The 18,845-nt window shown below is 35.8% G+C and overlaps 1 protein-coding gene across 1 annotated transcript in view; it reads right to left on the minus strand.

The window, feature by feature from the left end:
* Window positions 1–18,845, minus strand: part of SMCHD1 (structural maintenance of chromosomes flexible hinge domain containing 1) — a 74,303-nt gene that overhangs the window by 34,996 nt on the left and 20,462 nt on the right. The window contains exons 8-22 of the mRNA XM_051774659.1: window positions 17,488–17,654; window positions 15,995–16,088; window positions 15,536–15,746; window positions 14,592–14,709; window positions 14,307–14,490; window positions 13,596–13,793; window positions 13,349–13,462; window positions 12,807–12,913; window positions 12,457–12,539; window positions 12,190–12,303; window positions 10,268–10,345; window positions 10,035–10,154; window positions 4,668–4,812; window positions 4,352–4,448; window positions 1,187–1,259 (exon numbers count right to left, since the gene is read on the minus strand). Coding sequence (XP_051630619.1) covers window positions 1,187–1,259; window positions 4,352–4,448; window positions 4,668–4,812; window positions 10,035–10,154; window positions 10,268–10,345; window positions 12,190–12,303; window positions 12,457–12,539; window positions 12,807–12,913; window positions 13,349–13,462; window positions 13,596–13,793; window positions 14,307–14,490; window positions 14,592–14,709; window positions 15,536–15,746; window positions 15,995–16,088; window positions 17,488–17,654 — 1,903 coding nt within the window. The remainder of the gene's footprint in view (window positions 1–1,186; window positions 1,260–4,351; window positions 4,449–4,667; window positions 4,813–10,034; window positions 10,155–10,267; window positions 10,346–12,189; window positions 12,304–12,456; window positions 12,540–12,806; window positions 12,914–13,348; window positions 13,463–13,595; window positions 13,794–14,306; window positions 14,491–14,591; window positions 14,710–15,535; window positions 15,747–15,994; window positions 16,089–17,487; window positions 17,655–18,845) is intronic.

An 18,845-nucleotide genomic window follows, 5' to 3' on the forward strand; every position in this document is an offset into this window, starting at 1 on the left:
TATCCCCTTGAACATATAATTATTTTTTATCAGTTTTAACAAAGAAAAGGAAATAATAGATTACTATTAAAAGGCAAGTCCTGAAGGAACAAAGAAGGCAAATTTTCAGAAACATCCTTTATGCATGATACATTAAAACTTCCATTTCAAACTCAATAGTTGAAGAACAAGAGACTGAAATAGCTTTTATTCACTGCTTCCTCAAAAAACAGCTTTAAAAGCCAAGGATAAGTCCACTGAGAAGAAAGAAGAAGAAGCATCTCTACACTGCCAAAAGCAAAAGATTCTCATGAAGGACAAAGCTGCCTTCAGTCCAAGGTAAATAACAGCAATACACAAGTATACAACACAGCCTGTCTCAAGTTCAGTCATTCCACTCTGTTTTCTATATGAAGCCTTACCTCCTCAAAAGATAAAGAATAATGGAATAAACTGCTCATTGTTGGCCTAACAAAGCTTGAAGTACACAATTTCTATGCAAAATGAGACACAGAAGCCTCAAGTTTGGTAATCTGGAAGGCCAAAAATCAGCCTTGAGACTACACCTTGCACCCCAAATTCAGAAAAACCCAAGTAACAAGGGATAACAGGTCTCATATAAGGGAATCCTCAGCATCACGACATACACAAAACATAAAATTCTGGTAAGGGCAGTGTCCTTACAGACTTCCATGTTCCTCTCTTGCATTATGATTAATTCAACATGTAACATTAAAATTTCAGACACAATCCAATTGCCAAAGCATCCCCTTTGCTGGGATAGGAAACTGAATGAGCACTTACTCATTCACAACATTTTTTCTACTGGGAGAACAGGTCAATGCAGACTAGTACAGATTAAAGATCATAATGCTAAAGAAAAATGAGAAGATAAGAAATTAATTCATTCAATGTTGCTAGGTTAGAAAAAGATTTAAAATGATTAAAAAAAGAAATGAAAAATCAGTCTTGAGCAAGGAGAAAAATTCCAGCTGCTAGAACAATAGACAGAATTGGGCTGTATGATGTTACTCCTGCCAAGAATGACATGCCCTTCGGTTTATTTAGTTTCTAGTCATCATTTGGATGAGATAGAATCCTTTTTTTATACTTCACTAAATGTTTAACCTTCTTGGGAGAAGTATTTCATTAATAGTGTCAGAATAAAGTTCAACAGGAATTCATTAAATATTTTAAGAATACTTACCAGGCTGCAATCTTATTTTAATGATTTGTGTGTCTTCTTTCAAACCAGGAAGAGTAATCTTCAGATTAAAGTTCTGATGAAAAGAATATTTTAAATATTAACCTTAAAAACCCCCATACAATAAACTGTCTCACATAATCATGTCAGTTCACATATATGTAAAATTTATCTCTACAAATTTTCTTGCACTGCTAAAAAAAGGGGGAAAAAAAAATCAACATTTTTTTCCCCTGTACTGAAATCTATCATTTCCATGTTATACTCAGAGACATCCAATCCAGGATTTGCATGTTATACTACATTGTTCTGAAACCATTAAAAGTAGCTATCATAACTTGTGGTTTCCTGCTTAAAGGCTGTTTTAATGGGAAAAAATATATCAGTTAAAAAAAAAGCAATTTTAAAGAAAGGGTCAGCAACTTTTGTGTTTGTTATTCCTTAGCAAGGCACAACTACTGTCCATCTCATCTTTGGATAAGGCCATAAGAAAAACAACTGCTGTAGTCTGCATCACTAAAAGCAACTTTCACATTAAAATCAGAGAATGAAGCAGTCAAGTCAATCTTAAAAGCTCCAACTTAAAAAAACTAGTTGCACTGCAGATATGTGAATTTCATATGTTATATATATGATATTTGACAATATTTAGTTGCAATTCAGGAACTGTCATCTGTATATGCTCAGAAACACTGTCTCTGGAAAAGTTTAGTTTCATAATCCTGGCGTATGCCCTTGCCATGCCTCACAGTATATGTGCAACATTAACACCTTGTAGATTGCATGAAAACAACCAGGCAATTCTTCTGGTTTGCTTGGTGGGAAAAGCATAAAGTGCAATGAGGCCTGAGCAAGTGCATCACAACTGCAGCCACATCAAATACACGAGGTCCCCAGTTGATGGCCAGACATGCAGGTGCATGAAAACTCTCCAGCTCTGACCAGCCACCCAACCATACAGGTCTGCTAGAAAGCCAAACAGCACATATCAGCTGAAGCCCCACTAAAGTAAAGGGGAAAGAAGGGAAAAAATATGGTAGGGAATAAAAACATAGGAAACTGGTATAGATGATAATAGGTGTTTAATGCTAATAAACTGAATTCTTCAGTAGCTTTGTATTCATTCACTAGACACTCATCCTATGCTCTCCTTCTTTTAGTTTCAAAACCTTTTCTGCAATACTCAGTTTTTACTTAATACTGTCTTCTTCATGCTGCACTACATACAGTTGCAAATTATTCTTGCTATCTTTAACTTCATTCCTTTTAATCTTTCAGCATCTGCGTCTTCTAGGAAAGTTGTTTTCCCTTATACTTTACGACCCCTGTATCTATTTTACTTCTGCTTCCAAGTCTGCTTCTACATCTACTGCAGTATTTTAAAATTAAAAGAAGAACAAAGAAATATTTTCCCTTTATAAACTACCTTCTTCAACCTTCTCCTGACTGTATTCAAAATCCTAAAGGAATCGTCTTCATATTACTCCTAAAATTTTCTTGTTGATTCCATCCACAATGAAAATGTATTTCTGTCTTGACTGGTTTGGGGGGAACTGAATCAATGACTACAGAAGTAAATGAAGTCTGCTTTCTCTTTCATCTCTATCAGTGCTTCCTTCATTGACAACCGTGAGATGCTGTATTTCCTATCTTAGCTGAGTTTCTCTTCTCCATTTGGTATGATTATTCCTTCAACAGTTTTTTTCCTTACTTCTACCTCTGAAAAACAGTATTTTTTCCATGCTCTCCAGTTCTCTTTTTGTTCTCTCATTCACTTTCTTCTTCTAAATTATTGTTTCTCTTGAGATATTTCAGCTGTTCTGCTACCATTTTAAAATCAACTTTTAAAGTATTGAAAATTTCTCCTATGTTCTTCTCTGCTTCCTAATTTTTAATTAAGCACTGAAAATTACACTGTATTTATGTTTTAAAATTATCTGTTGCTTTTATTCTGCTGTACCACAGTCCTGCTTTTTGTCATTTTTTTTCATTACTATCTTAAACAGTTCTTTTTTCATATAAATTAGAACCACTACTTTCAGTGCCAGGTCCAGTATTGTCTCTGACATTTTATGCAATTAAGCAACATGAGAAAGTAACACCTCTTCTTTTCAACTATTATAATATGATACTATTTCTGTACTACAAGTTCCTTAAATGGCTCTTGGTCTTGCCCTCACCAAACTTAGGTCTTGCTCCAGCCTGGCACTTTTGCTCCTACACACTTTATTTCCCATAATCCACCTCTATTTTATGTCATTATTCTTGCACTTTGCCTTAAATGCTCAGCTTTGCCTACAAAATCTACTATGTTCAAAACTCTCCAGTTTGCCATAAGAGTTTGCCTCTTTTCCTTACACATCTTTCCACCAGTAACTTTTTTTGCTTTTTTTCTAAGCAACAATGTCAACACTACCTCAGTTCCTAGCTTTCTTTTTACTGTGGTAGACTACAAGACTAAATGAAAGGATTAGGACCTGGTTAGAATACTGTGTAAACACAGCATATACATGATTTTAAATTATTTTTTTTTTAAATCTTCAAATCTCTATTTATCAGAGACATTAAGATCTGTTTTATGAAAGAAATATTTTTAGCATGTAACACAGGTTTCTGTTTTTACAGTAAATTAACAGCTTGACTAAGTGCTGGGAATCCATCAGTAACAGGATGGATTTGGAAAACGTATTTGCTACCAACATTTTGGAAACATTTAAAGAATCTTGAGCAGATATCCCCAACATTAACTATTACTACTCATCATCTCAACTACAAGAATGAAAGATTTCAGTGTTCCCTGTGATAATTCAGTGCAAAAGTCACCAGGATGATTTGGCTTAAACCAATTTCAGCACCAGTTCAAACTCAGACAGCTGATTTAGTCTGCTGGGCACACTCTACCACACATCCATCCATATGGTGCTCAGCCCCTCCAGCTCCAGTTCCATCAGTGAAAAGAGTGCAGCTATGAGAAAGACAAACTGCTCAGGGTAGAACTATAAGGGACAAATTGAAAATATCCCTAAAAATAAATAAACTAAATACCTGCAGTCATTAGTGTAGGTCAAACTTACCTAACACTATGTGACAATTCATTTTACATAAAAATTACTTGTTCTGTGGGTTTTTTTGAACTATGTTACTTCAACTTTAAATATGTTAGCCTACCTTGCCCTGGCAACTATTGATACAGCCTTTAGCAGTGACACTCTTAATGACACACTTTGTTCCCACAGGTATGTCGTCATGCTTCAATGTTAATCCACTAGAAAAATATATAGAAAACACAACAGAATAAATTTAAAAACAAATACCGTGTTTTGCTATACAAGATACTTTCAGATACTCTTATGGAAATAAAAGCAAAAATGCCATCTAATTTATGTGAAAGAAATCCCGTATATCACTGAGACAACCCCTGAAGTATTACTATATTATTGTCACATGAAGAAAGGACAAAAAAAAGGAGAGATGGTTGAATTACCTAGCTTCAAGAATTGGTCTAATGCGGGATGACAAGTGTGTTGCATGACCAAATTCATCCTGTAATTCCAAAGGAATACTAAAAGGTACTCCAATTCGAAAAGGAAGCTCCAAAAGACCAACCGAAAATTTCTCTGGTTTGCCCTCTAAGAGAAAAGAATAACACATGTTTAGAAAGAATTACATGTGCTCAATGGATTTTTCTTGATTAAGGTTGTAATTAAGTCAAGTGGTTTGCAGTTGCAAAGTAAACAGGCTGTTCAGAATATGCAACCAAAGTTATTGTTTACTGATTGATAGTCTTCTTTTAACTTACACTAACATAAAACAATAGTTAAAACATAACAGCATAAGAAATATAACAGGACAGTATTTAGAACATCACTACAGCACCTGAAACTGGACAAGTTCCTCGCAGACAGCTTTTTTTAAACATTTAAGTGCTTTAATTACAGTAAAATAAAATCATTTATGCAGCAAAACATTTTTGTTCTACAACTACCCCAAATCTGAGAGATAAAGATGAGTAATAATGTGTATTAGAAAAAAAAATGTGAGTGCATCCTCCCTGTGAAATCTGGCCCCATTAGACTGCCTCCAATTAGGCCCTAATAAATGAGAACAAGCAGAATGGTAACAAATGGGAGCTTGTAAATCAGAGTCATGTTTTGTGGAATTGAACTGTCTTGACCAACCGGCCTTTAGAATAAAGAAGCAATGCACTGCTGAACTACACAGTAAATATATGTCCTATGAAATAATTTTGAACTCAAATTAACAACTACTTTCACTACCCACGGGTGTCATTATCAAAGAGATTCCTTTGCCCAAGAGATGACACCTTGTACTGGCCAAAATTATTTACTGGTTATGACAAGAAAAAGACCTCAATCTTACAGTGCCTACAGTTTTACTTACAAGTGAATGATAAAACTGTAAAATGATTTGAGAAAATAACAGGAAAATAACCATGTAAAAAAAAGTTAGGAAATTTAGTTTTAACCAGCATTTATGATGATTTTTTAGTTTATCAAGAACTATAAATAGAGAAATAAAATATTTTGTTCCTCAGACAAAAATGCTGCTTTTTCAGTTTAGATTGTTTTTTTTTTTATTCTCAGAATCTACATACATAAAAGGTCACACAAATATTAATATTTTGGAATAACGAGTGTGAAGATTTATGGCTGCCTTTGAGACAACATAAAACACTGCAACAATAAAGACTTGAAATATTCAATTTTCAAGACTCCACATATTAAAAATATTGAATAAAAAAGCAGCAATACATAGCAAAAGTTGCTTTTGGTATCCCTTGTGTTAAAAGATTCAAACTATTAGTTAATTAGATTTTTTCAAGTTTATATTCCTTTCCAAGGCGATTCATTTCAAATGTTATGGCTCAGGAATCTTTAATTGAATGCTTCTATACAGGGGAAAGCCACACTACTACTGAGAAAAATTTTTCAAATGCAAAATACAACTTCACAACTTTAAAGATTCTCTTTTCATTTTGATAAAGAGATAAAGGAGCAGACACGGTTCATTTTTGTTCAGAGATTTTTTTTTTCTTTTCTTGGAAATATCTTGAGACTTCAATGACAAGTTTTCAGACATATGTTTAGATAGTTACTTTTCTCAAGCAATGCCAAACATTTTTTTCCTGTATTATCATACAAGAATACCTCTTTCTACTGTGCCAATAAGAAAAAGATTTTAGAAGAATATGATACAAAGAACTCTTTTCTGCCTAAAGGGTTTGCATTCAGAGCCTCTTCTGAAGAAGAGGAAGAAATAGGAGGCTACTGGAAACAATGATTTTTTTTTCTTGATCTTCTGAAAACAGATGTTAGCTTTATCTACCAAAATTGTAATGAAAATATCCATTTTGAACACAAAGGAATTTAGTATTTTTTTTACCTTCCTCTTTCCCCACCCTCTTGTAGATTCACAGAATGGTTGAGGTTGGAAGGGGTTTCTGGAGGTCCTCTGGCTCAAGCCAGAGGCTTGTGACCCTGGTTCAAGCAGGGTCACCCTAGAGCAAATTGCCTAGGAACATGTCCAGACAACTTCTGAATATCCCAGAGCATGCAGACTCCATAACATATTGGGCAACTTGTCCAGCACTAGGTCACCCTCACAGTGAAAAAATAACCACAGAGAGTGGTTATCAGTGGCATGAAGTCTTGTTGGAAGGCAGTTAAGTAGGGGTTACCCCCGGGGTCAATACTGGGTTTGATTCTGTTTCACATCTTCACTGATGATCTGGATGATGGGGTAGATTGTACCTTCAGCAAGTTTGCTGATGATACAAAACTGGGAAGAATGGTTGATAAACCTGAGAGTTGTGCTGCCATCCAGAGGGACCTCAACAGACTGCAGAAATAGGCTGTCAGAAACCTCATAAAATTCAGCAAGAACAGCCCCCAAGCTGTCAACCAAGTGCCTCAAAAGCAGCTTTGTGGAAGATGGCCTGGGGTCCTGGTGGATAACAGAGTGCACACAAGCCAACAATGTCCTCTTGCTGCAAAAGGAGCAATAACCTTCTTGGGCTGTGTTAGAAGTGTTGCCAGTAGGTGGAGGGAGGTGATCCTTCCTCTCTACTCAGCATATGTGAGGCAACACCTGGAGTACTACGTCCAGTTCTGGGCATATTACCTTACAACACAGAAGCATGGACATACTGGAGAGAGTCCAGCAAAAGGTCATGAAGATGATGAAGGGACTGGAGGGTGGTGATGCACTGGAATAATTTTCCCAGAAAAGCTGTTGTTGCCCCATTCCTGGAAGTGTTCTTGGCCAGGTAGGATGGGGCTTTGAGCAACCTGGTCTAGTGGAAGGTGTCCCTGCCCATGGCAGGAGGGTTGGAACTAGATGATCTTTAGGGTCCCTTCCAACACAAACCATTCTGTGATTCTGTGATCTCTCATATGAAGAAAGGCTGGGAGAGCTGGGGCTGCTCTGCCTGGAGAAGATTCATGGGGATCTTATCAATGTCTGTAAATAACTGAAGGGAGAGTGTAAAGAAAGTGGAGGCAGACTCTTTCCCGTGACAGAGGACCAGAGGCAATGGGCACACACTAAAACACAGGAGGTTGTCCTGTACATGCTGTGTGATGGAACTCAGGATGATCTGCTCCATGACCACTGCTGGTATTGAGGTCATGCTGATGGGCCTGTAGTTCCCTGGATCCTCCTTCCAGCCCTTCTTGCAGATGGGCATCACATTTACTCACCTCCAGACAACTGGGACCACCTTGGTCAGCCAGGACTGCTGGTAAATGATGGAAAGGGCTCAGTGACCACTACCACCAGCTCCCTCCTTCCTTTGGAAGGACCCCATCTGGCCCTATAGACTTGTGTGTTTCTATGGTATTGCTGACCATTTGCCCCCTTGGATTATTCATTCTGCTCCTTGTCCCTGTCTTCCAGCTCAGGGGGATGGGTACTTGGAGAACAGTTGGTCTTATTATTAAAGACTGAGGCAAAGAAAGCATTAAGAACCTTATCCTTTTCCACTCTGCTTCCCTTCCACATCCATAAAGATGGAGATTCTCCTTAGTCCTCATTAGCCTTCCTAATGTATTTATAGAACATTTTTTGTTGTCTTTTATACCAGTAGCCAGATTAAGCTCTAATTGGGCTTCGGAATTTTCTCCCTGCATAACCTCATGACATCCTTGTAGTCCTCCTGAGTTGCCTGTCCCCTCTTCCAAAGGCCACAAACTCTCTTTTTTTTTCACCTGAGTTCCAGCCAATGCTCTCTGTTCAGCCAGGCTGGTCTTCTTCCCTGCCAGCTTGTCTTTCAGCACACGGGGACAGCCTGCTCCTCTGGCTTTAAGATTTCCTTCTGGAAGAATGTCCAGCCTTCATGGACTCCTTTGCCCTTCAGGACTGCCTCCCAAGGGATTCTGTCAACCAGTCTCCTAAACACGCCAAAGTCTGCCCTCTGGAAATCCAACGTGGCAGTTCTGTTAACCATCCTCCTTACTTCTTCAAGAATAGAAAACTATAATTTTGTATACATTTGATCAATGTGCCCAAGACCAAGCCAGCTTCTGACCATCACATAACCCACCAGTCCTTTGCTGTTCACAAACAGTAAGTCCAGTGGGGTTCCCTCCCTGGTTGGCTCCCTCACCAGCTGTGTCAGTAAGTTATGTTCCACACACTCCAGGAATCTTCTAGAGTGTTTCCTCTCTGCTGTATTTCCTGCAGATATCTGCTTAGCTGAAGCCCCCCAGGAGAACAAGGGCTAGTGATTGTTATACTTCTCCCAGTTGCTTATATATTTCACCACCTGTTCATCCTGGTTAAGTGGTCTTTAACACAGACTCCCATCACAACATCTGCCTTGTTGGCCTTCCCCCCACTTCTTACACAAACACTCAACCCTATTGTCACCATCATCAAGCTCTAGAAAGTCAAAACACTCCCAGGCTACCCCACCACTTCTTCTTTGCCTATCCTTTCTGAAGGGGAACATAAATATAAATAGCCACGGAGGAAAGGCTTATAAACAGAAAGTAACCAACTACTAACAGATAAACGCAGACAAATAAATCAGGAAATGAAATCATCTTAGAGGGTAAGAGACACAGGATTAGTAAAACCATACCAAAAGCACGCTGTAACTGTACATTGTGTGTCTTACAGTCTTCAACAGTGTCATTAAAAATGAAATTTATGAATTTTTGGGGGAAGATAAGATCTATACAGACTACTGTAGGCCACATACATATACACATACCAGAGTGTAAGGTAAGATAGATTAACATTAAACATATTTAACAGTATTATTTTTATTCTGGTATTCTAGTTAAGTATTTTATGATGGTTAACCCAAAGAGACAGACTCAATACAATCAAATGAGAATTTAGTTTTGCACAGGATTCTTCCCTTAATTAAAAAAAAAAAAAAAGACTTCAATCTCAACATGCATATTTCAAATGTATAACCTGTTTCTTTAATGAGTTTCTGTGGTTTATGCATGAAAGTTGGCATAATAAATACTAGTTTTATGAAAGAATATTTATGTCCATGGCATGAGGAAAAAGAGTGATTCTAATTAAGTAGAAGTTTCTTTTTCTAAATACGTTTGGGAAAGTTCACATCAGGGAGCTTTAGATTGCATCAAAACTTTTTTTTTTTTGTAAAATTGACTGTACAGCAGAGCCAACACACTACAGGTCAGATCAAAACCTATTAGGAAAACCTTTTTTTCCCTGGAAATGCTTCATATTTGACATGCACATGCTACTTTTCAGTGCTGAAAATTACCTCTCAACTAAAACATGAATAATTCTGATATACAATGAATCAACTAGAAATAGCAACAGTAGAAGAAAATAAGATAGGAATTCTTACCTATAATAGTAAATTTAAATACTTTAGATGGTAGAGGCCTCCCTGCATAAGTGTCTGCATTACTTTCATTCAATACTACTTGCAGTTTCAAGGAGTAGTTCCCAAGTTTCTGAAGATTTTCTAAACAAAGATAAAAATACACTTAGAAAGAAAATATCCCCTCTCCAACCAAAAAACAAAACCAACCAACAAAACAAAAACCAAACCTCAAGATACTGAATATGCAAACTTACCCATTTTCTTAAACCAGTATGGCCATTTGCCTCCATGTTGACTGATATGGGAAATTATTTCTTTATTCTCAGTAGGTGCTGCAAAACAAACACTTAGCTACCAGTATTTAAATTTTACACCATAAGTTTGCATTTTTTTTAAGCACTACTATCACTTATTATTACTATCACTTCTAGATCTACTAAATATCAACTCAGCTCCCCAATTAAACACATTGATCACAGCTAATCCTATTTTAATTAAAAATTGCTAGCCTCAGACACATGACATAAAGTAGCAGCCTTTATTTGGTAACCCTTCATGCTCCTGCTTCACCTAGTCACTCCAGCTTTCTCTTTCCCTCAGCTCAAAACCACTTTATTTTTTGATATACAATGAATCAAACAGAAACATTAACAGTAGAAGAAAATAGGATTGAAATTCTCATCTATAATAGTAAATTTAAACACTTTAGATGGTAGAGGCCTTCCTGAGTAAGTGTCTGCATTACTTTCATTACCATAAAGTCATAATTAAAGGTCAACCTAACCTTATTTTATGGCCAAAACTTTCAAGTCCCACTTCATCATAGCCCAGATAAAAACATTCCTCATATCCCAGATGTCTTCCCAGCCCTTTCTTCCCTGCACAAAGTGTTCCTAACTCAGCTCAGACAAGTAGTTTCTCATAGTCTAGTTCTCCTGCTATCCCACCCTTTCCTTTGGCAGCTGTTTCAACGCCCATCAGACCCCTCTGCTTTATCATTCTCTCAACCCTAATTCAAACTCCAATTTTGAACTAAATCTTGCATAATAAGACTCTCTACTAACAGATGAGGTATGAAGTTTCTTGTAGCTCATCTCTGTGTGTGTACTCAGTCCACAGTACATTCTGCCAAGTATTCCATTCATTGAAAGAGAAACATTTTGTACACTGTGTTTGCTGTTGGCCTTCATACGGTTGTAACCATGTTACTCTTATTTGTACAATTAGGGGTTTGAGTTTGACAGGTATGCCATGCCCAAATCTGCACTTAGAGGATTTACTCACTGTTCTGGTGAAGAACAGGGGAACTACCCTAGTGATACCTCAATTGACTAGAGAAAAAAGACAGGAAGCAGTAGAAACAGTTTTAAGCACAAATTTTCATCAATGAATCAAGTAGTCAGGAGACACAATAGGTCTGAAGGCAAACTTTTCAGTGATCAGAAGCAAAGGGGTTTATTTCTCCTAGGAACAACACTGACAAAATAGGATAATAAAAACACCATATCTCTCTCAAGTCCATACATCCTGAACTCAGGATGGTCTATCTCAGTTAAGGTGGCATAACACTGATTTGTCATGCTGATAATCTGTAATACATGAACACCTTTTTTTTAATTCCAATCTCTTTATGCCCCAGCACACTACACTGCACAGGGGTCATGCACAGCAGACAGTTCCCAAATAATGAGTGCCATTAAAATATGATGTGTATTCTCATGACACGTATACTAAACTGAAGCTAAGATACTTCTATTTGGTTTTCTTTCACATGTATCACTATAATAATCTCAGTGCTTCAGAAAGGTATTTTTTACAACTCTAAAATGATAAAGGAATTGGATTTTCCTATCATATATAGAAATAAACTAGGTAAAAAAGATTTTAACTTTCTATAAATTTCAAATACATTTAACATGGTAGAATTGGAGTTTTCAGAGAATTTAGTGTTCTAATATGTGTTCAACACAAAACTGAGTAATTTCATCTGCCTTAGACAGAATGCAATTCTTCAACAATGCAATGTCAGAATATCAAGTGAAGCACCCACAACTGGAAACCACAAAACAGTAAATCACTAGATTTATACTTATTATATGTATATACACAAAGAAATACATTATCCATTATGCATTTATAAAATAATAAAGATAATTAAATATACTGAAATACTTACAATGTAAAATAACCTTGAGTTCAACGAGAAGTTTCTTTGAACCTCCATGGCTTGTACCTGGAAGTTTTTGCATTGCTTCTCCTTTTTTATTCAAAATTTCTATTCTTAACGCTCCTATATTTAAAAGGAAAAATAATGGACTTTTAAAATATACTGTGGATTATAAGTGATCAGAGATTGCTGTATGCTTCCTTTTTTAACAAGAGTGCATAATACATTTTTTATTTGGCATTTAATGTTTTATTATTTGGAAGAAAAAAAATATACCTATTGGTGTACCAGCAAATCTTGTTTCATTTGGTAATAACTCATCTCCTTCAGGCCATGTTACTGATAATCTGTCAGGAAGTCTAATAAAAAAGAAAGGATGAACAGTTTTTCAGTGATATAACGAAAGGGTAATTTATCTTTAGTTGAATATACAGAAAGCTATTTTGGGGTAGAAAAAAAAACCCCAAACCCTGAACTATTTCTTCTTGGTTTATAATTTTGTTTCTACTGAAACAGCTGACTGCTCTCCCATTTGGGAATAAAACTGAACTTCTTTTTGTTGCTGAAGAAATACTAAAACTGTAATTAGAAACTCCACAATTATATAATTACAACTCAGTGCTTACCTTGCCATTTCATCCTCTATGTACTTTTTAACGACTTTCTCAGACACTGTTCTGTCAAGTTTTGAGATTGGAATAATTCTCATTTCAGCATACAACGCCTGTGGTTCCTGAAATAAAAATTCAGTGCAGTTATAAATGGCCAGATTACAGTATGTCAGAGAAGACCAAGGGACTAGACAAGTTGACATAGACACAATGCAACAAGCTAATAAATACTACCTGTAGACAGCACAAGACACTGTTCTAAAATTTGCTGAAATCACAACGGTTAAGAATGGTTGCAAACATACTATTGATACCAACTGTGATACTCTATTTGATATGCAAATTTAAATGAATTAGATTGTTGACACTGGATAATAATTTTAATATATTTATATTAAAACCACAGTAACTAGTTTGAATATTTCTAGATTGTTGAATCTCAAAACCCACATAATTTTCAACAGTTTAAAAGTCATTTAAATAAATCTGACACAGGATTTTGTTTAAAGATTTCATAGGTAAACTAGGTGTGTGAATCCCTTCTATATTCGTCTTACCAAAGCAATTTGAACCTCTCCTCCAGTGGCAAATATATCTCCATCATGGTCTCCATACAAAAAAAATTTCTCGATACTTCCATAGAATATTGGATGAGTCTTAATACTTTTCACCTGCAATGAGAAGACAACAATTAATGGCAATGCATTACTTCTGCATCAAATACATAGTATCTGCCTTTTAGAGGGTTCAAATCACCTATGACAAAACAAGCAAAACCCCAACATCAGTGAGCAACTAACTTACCAGCTGTCCGGTTTTGTATATTTTTCCATCCCACTCTATTGCAGCATACATTGTCCAAGGGCTCTGCAATCTTTTGGATGGTATATCAGTACGTACAGTTATTCCTTTAAAAACTGTGAATTTTATCTGTTTGTCATATTTTTCATGACAGTCTTTGAGCCACAAAGCAAATTCTCTGTCAATTTTCATTCGCTGCTCCTATGAAGAGATTACAAAAGAAATACATATTAGCAATGTATTAAAAAATTTAAATCTGACCACTTCAGAAGCCGGAACAATTTCAAGAGTACAGAGATACTGTACTCAAACATAAAAAAAACCCAAACAACAAAACCAAACCCCAAGGATTCTTCATCTTGAAAACGTGACAAAATTCTAGGAAAGCTACACTTCAAGCCAAAGAAAAGTGTTTCCCCCAGCAGCCATATTCCTCCATGAAGGTGTCTTTCTACAAAAACTGTCATATAACATCTAAACAAAGTAACTGTTTGAGAAAATAAAGGGAAAAATACTGAGTCTTGTTTTCTCAGATTTAACTCACTAAAACAGAGACATATCTGCTACAAAGTCCTGCAAAAATGCACAAGGTGAACGTTATTTAGAACCAGGCAATATTCAGTGATATGAGCAAATTAGCAGTGAGCAAAGGTTTCTGTATCATGTGCATTAAACTTTATCAAGAAGAAATACTTAACATAATGCAACTATTACCTGTCCATTGAAGATTCTCGTGAACAGAGTATTTTTATCTTTTAGCTTCAGCTCCAGATCCATGAAAGTGAGTTTGTTTGTGCTGACCTGGAACTTATCATTGGTAAACAATGCACCAGAAATTCTGTAGTAGCATTCGACTGGTGCCAATCCTCTCTTCTTTGGAGGAGCACACCAGTCAAAACTGAAACCAAAGGAGAAAGACATTAAAATCTGCCTTTATAAAGAGAGGTTTACATTATGGAAACAGACTGGTTTACACTGTAGAAACAGATTACCACTTACTCTTCCACAGTTGTGTATGGTATTAATCTACCATTCCAAAAACATTCAAAAATAGGCCTTTTTCCTCTGGCACCTTTTTCTACTATAAAGCAGTCATCATCATCATCATCGTTTAATCCTTGATTTAAAAAAAACAAACAAAAACAACACAGTCTTCTCGCATAAATTCATTAAAAAAACTAATATAAAAAACCAGTGTAGACTAAATTAAGTTGAGCACAGTAGCAGTGCACATGATATCAAGCTAGTTATATACAGCATAAGGGATTTTTTTCATATTTTAAATATACCAAGCAGAAAAACTAGGCAAGCTAAGTAAAAATTTTAAATAGGAGTTAAATATTACCAAATCTACCAAATTTGAAAGTTTTGAATTTGAATAAGTATTATTTTTCCTCTTAGTTTCAACTGATGTTCTTCTAATATCATAAAATCTCTTCACAATTAAGCTCAAGATTTTGTAAAAAAAAAAAACAAAAAAAAACCAACACAGTATATTTTAAACCCCTCAGCATTTGAAAACTCATCACGACTGAATAAACTAATTTTAAATTAAGGACTTCAGACTATGTGTTGTCCTTTGCAGTATTCTGCTATCAGAATGTTTTGAATCTAACTGCTGGTATTTTATTAATTTCTTGGAGCAAAGATCTAACAGTCAGGAAGATGGAAAGTTTCAATCTGACTACAGTCCATGAGAGTTTATAGTTTGAAATCAGTGTTATGCCAAAGATCAGGTTTACACAAACAAGTAACCACAACAGCCAATTTATTCACAGGATCTGTTCATCCAAAGAACACGAACTTTTTTGTTCTGACACAACTTAAATCAGGTAATAATTTGCACTTCAATTTCAATTGTTTTAGCTTTTATTTCATTTAAACGTTTAGAGTAGTGGGATTGTCTATGATAGGACTGACAAGTAGCAAAACATTTCACTCACTTGATGGATAGCATGGATCATCAGGGTATGTTTCTTTATCATACAGGAAAGGATGATATCGGATGATGCCTTCCACTATACCTTCTTCTTCAACATGTGCCTTAAACTCAAAACTATCTGCCGCAGTATTTATATACAATGTCTGCATGTCATCTTTGATCTCCCTCAGATTGACAATCTTTGGTACTTTTCCTTTTTCGAACATTGAAATCTGGAAGAAAACAAGTTGATTTTTCCTTAGATCAAAAGACAAAGTAATTAGCATTTTGACACTTGACTGTTAGCAAATGAATTAGGTCCTATGCTGCAACGATAAATAGTTTAGCTTTAAAAAAATTAAATTACATACACATCTTAAAATGCTGTAGTTCAAAATGCATGAATAAAGAGAAACAGGCACAATATGAAATAAACTGCCATTAAAGAAGACTTTTGACTAATATGTATAAAACCTCTTACCTGAATGTCGATGTTGTTGAAAGGGCTTATGTCTTTTGCTACAGCATTAGTTTCATTTCCTTTTGGTCCATGAATATAGTAGTGATAGATATGTCTGAAATACATTTTAAAAAAAAAATGTCCAGAACCAGAAAGTGAAATTAAGAAACTGCACATTATAATTTTAAAAAAAATCTAAATAAGCTCATATTTCTATTAAAATATCCAATTTTTGGATAAAATAGTTGGAAACAAATTGGAAAAAGATGCATAAGTGAAAAAAACCCCTATGATTGTTACATGGTTACCAGATCTTTTACATCAAAGCACAAACTAAAAAACTACTGTAAATTGTTCTGCACTCTGGAGATGAGAAAGAACTACAAACAAAGCTTTCCCCACTTTGTTTCTGATACCAGTTTTGTATCAATCATCTAATAGTAATAGAAACATTTAACCAACAGTCACTATCCTTAATTTATTTACAAATATGTGAATATAGGCAAGAGTCATGGATGTCCTCAATTCTTCTATTTATAAACAGTATTTTCTAATGGGCATTTTTGCTCATTTAAGAAACTTCAAAAGTACGATCAGGTAGATTAATTCATTTCATAGATACGAAGTCTGAGAAAACTGAGGAACTTAACTCCATTTACTTCAACTTCTCAGCAAGCTAGCTAGTTCTTCCAACTTCAAAGACTGAATCCTTAAACCTTAGGGTGGTGGCATGCACAAAAATGAGATTATACGAGTCAATGGGACTGAATGCACCTGCAACCGCTTTGCTTCTGACATCCACTACACTAAATGTGCCCCAAGGAGAAATCTTGCTTCCCAGCAAAAAGCTCCACATGGCCTCATTGCTTAGGACTTTACGGTATGTCCAAATTGCTTAGCATTTTGTCTGCTTTTTCTCCAGACTTCAAAAGGTGCTCTCATGGCCTTAAGACATAGTTATTTTAGGGGTTCGTCTCCACTTCAAAGCATCCAAAACAATGAGGGCTCTGCTGTAGCCCATTAAAGTAGAATGAAACATGTGGCAAAAGGCATGGCAGAAGGGTATGTGGAGGTGTTTGAGGGAAAAAAGGCCATTACAGCTGACAGTGATGCACCAGAAAGCTAAATCTGATTAGTTTTACTGTAACAGCTACAGGGCATATACTTGAATAATTGCACCAGGTCCATTTCAGATGGAGGCAGCTCTTTCATTTCAAGACATGGCTGGAAAGAACTAATGCACATAACCCACATTGGATAATTATGTATCAATTATCAAGTCACATTAAAGCTGATGCTTGTAAATATCTTTGATTTAGGGGGCCACATTCAGTTGTTCTAGCTTCTGTAAAATCAGTTAGATAGGAAAACTAATTGTAGCATCAACAAAGGATGTATGAACAGCTTTAACAGGAAGAAGGCCAATGGCTGAGAACAAAAAGGAAGTAATTCATAATTAGCTGACTTTGTTAGTAGCCCACTTTTAACTAAAATCTTTCAAATCATCAACTTACGCCAGCTGCCTCGTCCAAAGGTGAAAGTAGTTTTTCAAGTACTGCATGTGATCTGGTTGTACACCTGTAATGACAACTGCTGTAAAACTCTCTTTATCCCTTTCTTCTAATATTAGATTATGAAGAAATCTTTCATCATCACTTGTGATGTGAGTAGAGTCAGATGGCTACAAAAAGAGTAAAATAATAAAAGCAGGAATGTAAACTGAATTTCTGAACTCCCATCAGCTTTGAAAGAGATTAAAAAACATAACAGGAAAGTAAAACAGAACATATGATGCTAAATATCAGAAGAGATTAAAGCTTAAAATAAAAGTTTCCAAACTAAAGTCAACAAGCTGAGAATGTGACATCCCTGATCCAGTTAATTTTCAACTCACATCACAGCATTTGAAGTGTTCAGCCTAGAAATGGATTTAATCATGTTTAATGTGACACTGTGGGATATCCATGTTCTCATCCATCAAATGGGACTATTATGTGTAGTCTTTTTTAAGAAAACAAAGCCAGAAAAAAATTATTTGCTTTTAAAGTAGGTTGCTTTCTATAACAAAAAACTGAAGTGGAAGAAACACACTTTTGCTGTAAAAAAGAAATGGTGAATTTCCAGATTAAATATCCAGTAGTATCTCACAGAAACAGAAATTCTCAATTATGGAAGCTACTAGTTATCTTTTCCTGGATGGATGCACTTTACTCTTATGACAGGTTTCTAAGCTGCACAAAATCACAGTGGCTGATGTCATGCTTCATGCTGGACCAACGGATACTCCTTTACATTTGCTACATACAGAAAAGAAGCTATTTTTAAAACAAAGATTGAGATCTTTATAGTCATTGCAAACAATTGGTACAACCGAGCAGATAAGCTGTAGCAAATGCAGTTTCATGCCTCATTTTGCAGGAAAGCAGGCAAAACCCACATCACTAAGACATGAAAGGAGACATGTCTTACCTGCCCATAGGTGGTGAAATAATTAATCAAGGGTGTTCTATTAAGACTTACTTTTCTCAGGGAATCAAAGACCTCTCCTTAACCAAGAGAATAAACTACCATGGCACTTTCCCCTACATTCTTAGCATCCATCTCAACTAGAAAAGTACTATTTACTTATTGGCAATATTAAATGGTCCAGGGAAGTGAGTGCAGTAAAGATAGGTGCCTATTATCCCTTGAGAGAAGATGATCAGCTGAGGCGCCATCAACGCCACTTCTCTTCAGTGTTCTGGCCTTGTTCTACAGTGCCTTATATTTGATATTGATTACATCTTGATTTCTTTGCAAAAGTAACTTCCTTTACCAACTCAATGCCTCAAAGACTCAATTATTCTTCTCACCCTAGTAATCCATTACAGCT

The sequence above is a fragment of the Manacus candei genome, unplaced genomic scaffold, assembly GCF_025592945.1.
Source record: "Manacus candei isolate 608988 ecotype Guabito, Panama unplaced genomic scaffold, ASM2559294v1 h1tg000008l, whole genome shotgun sequence".
In the NCBI taxonomy this organism is placed as follows: Eukaryota; Metazoa; Chordata; class Aves; order Passeriformes; family Pipridae; genus Manacus; species Manacus candei.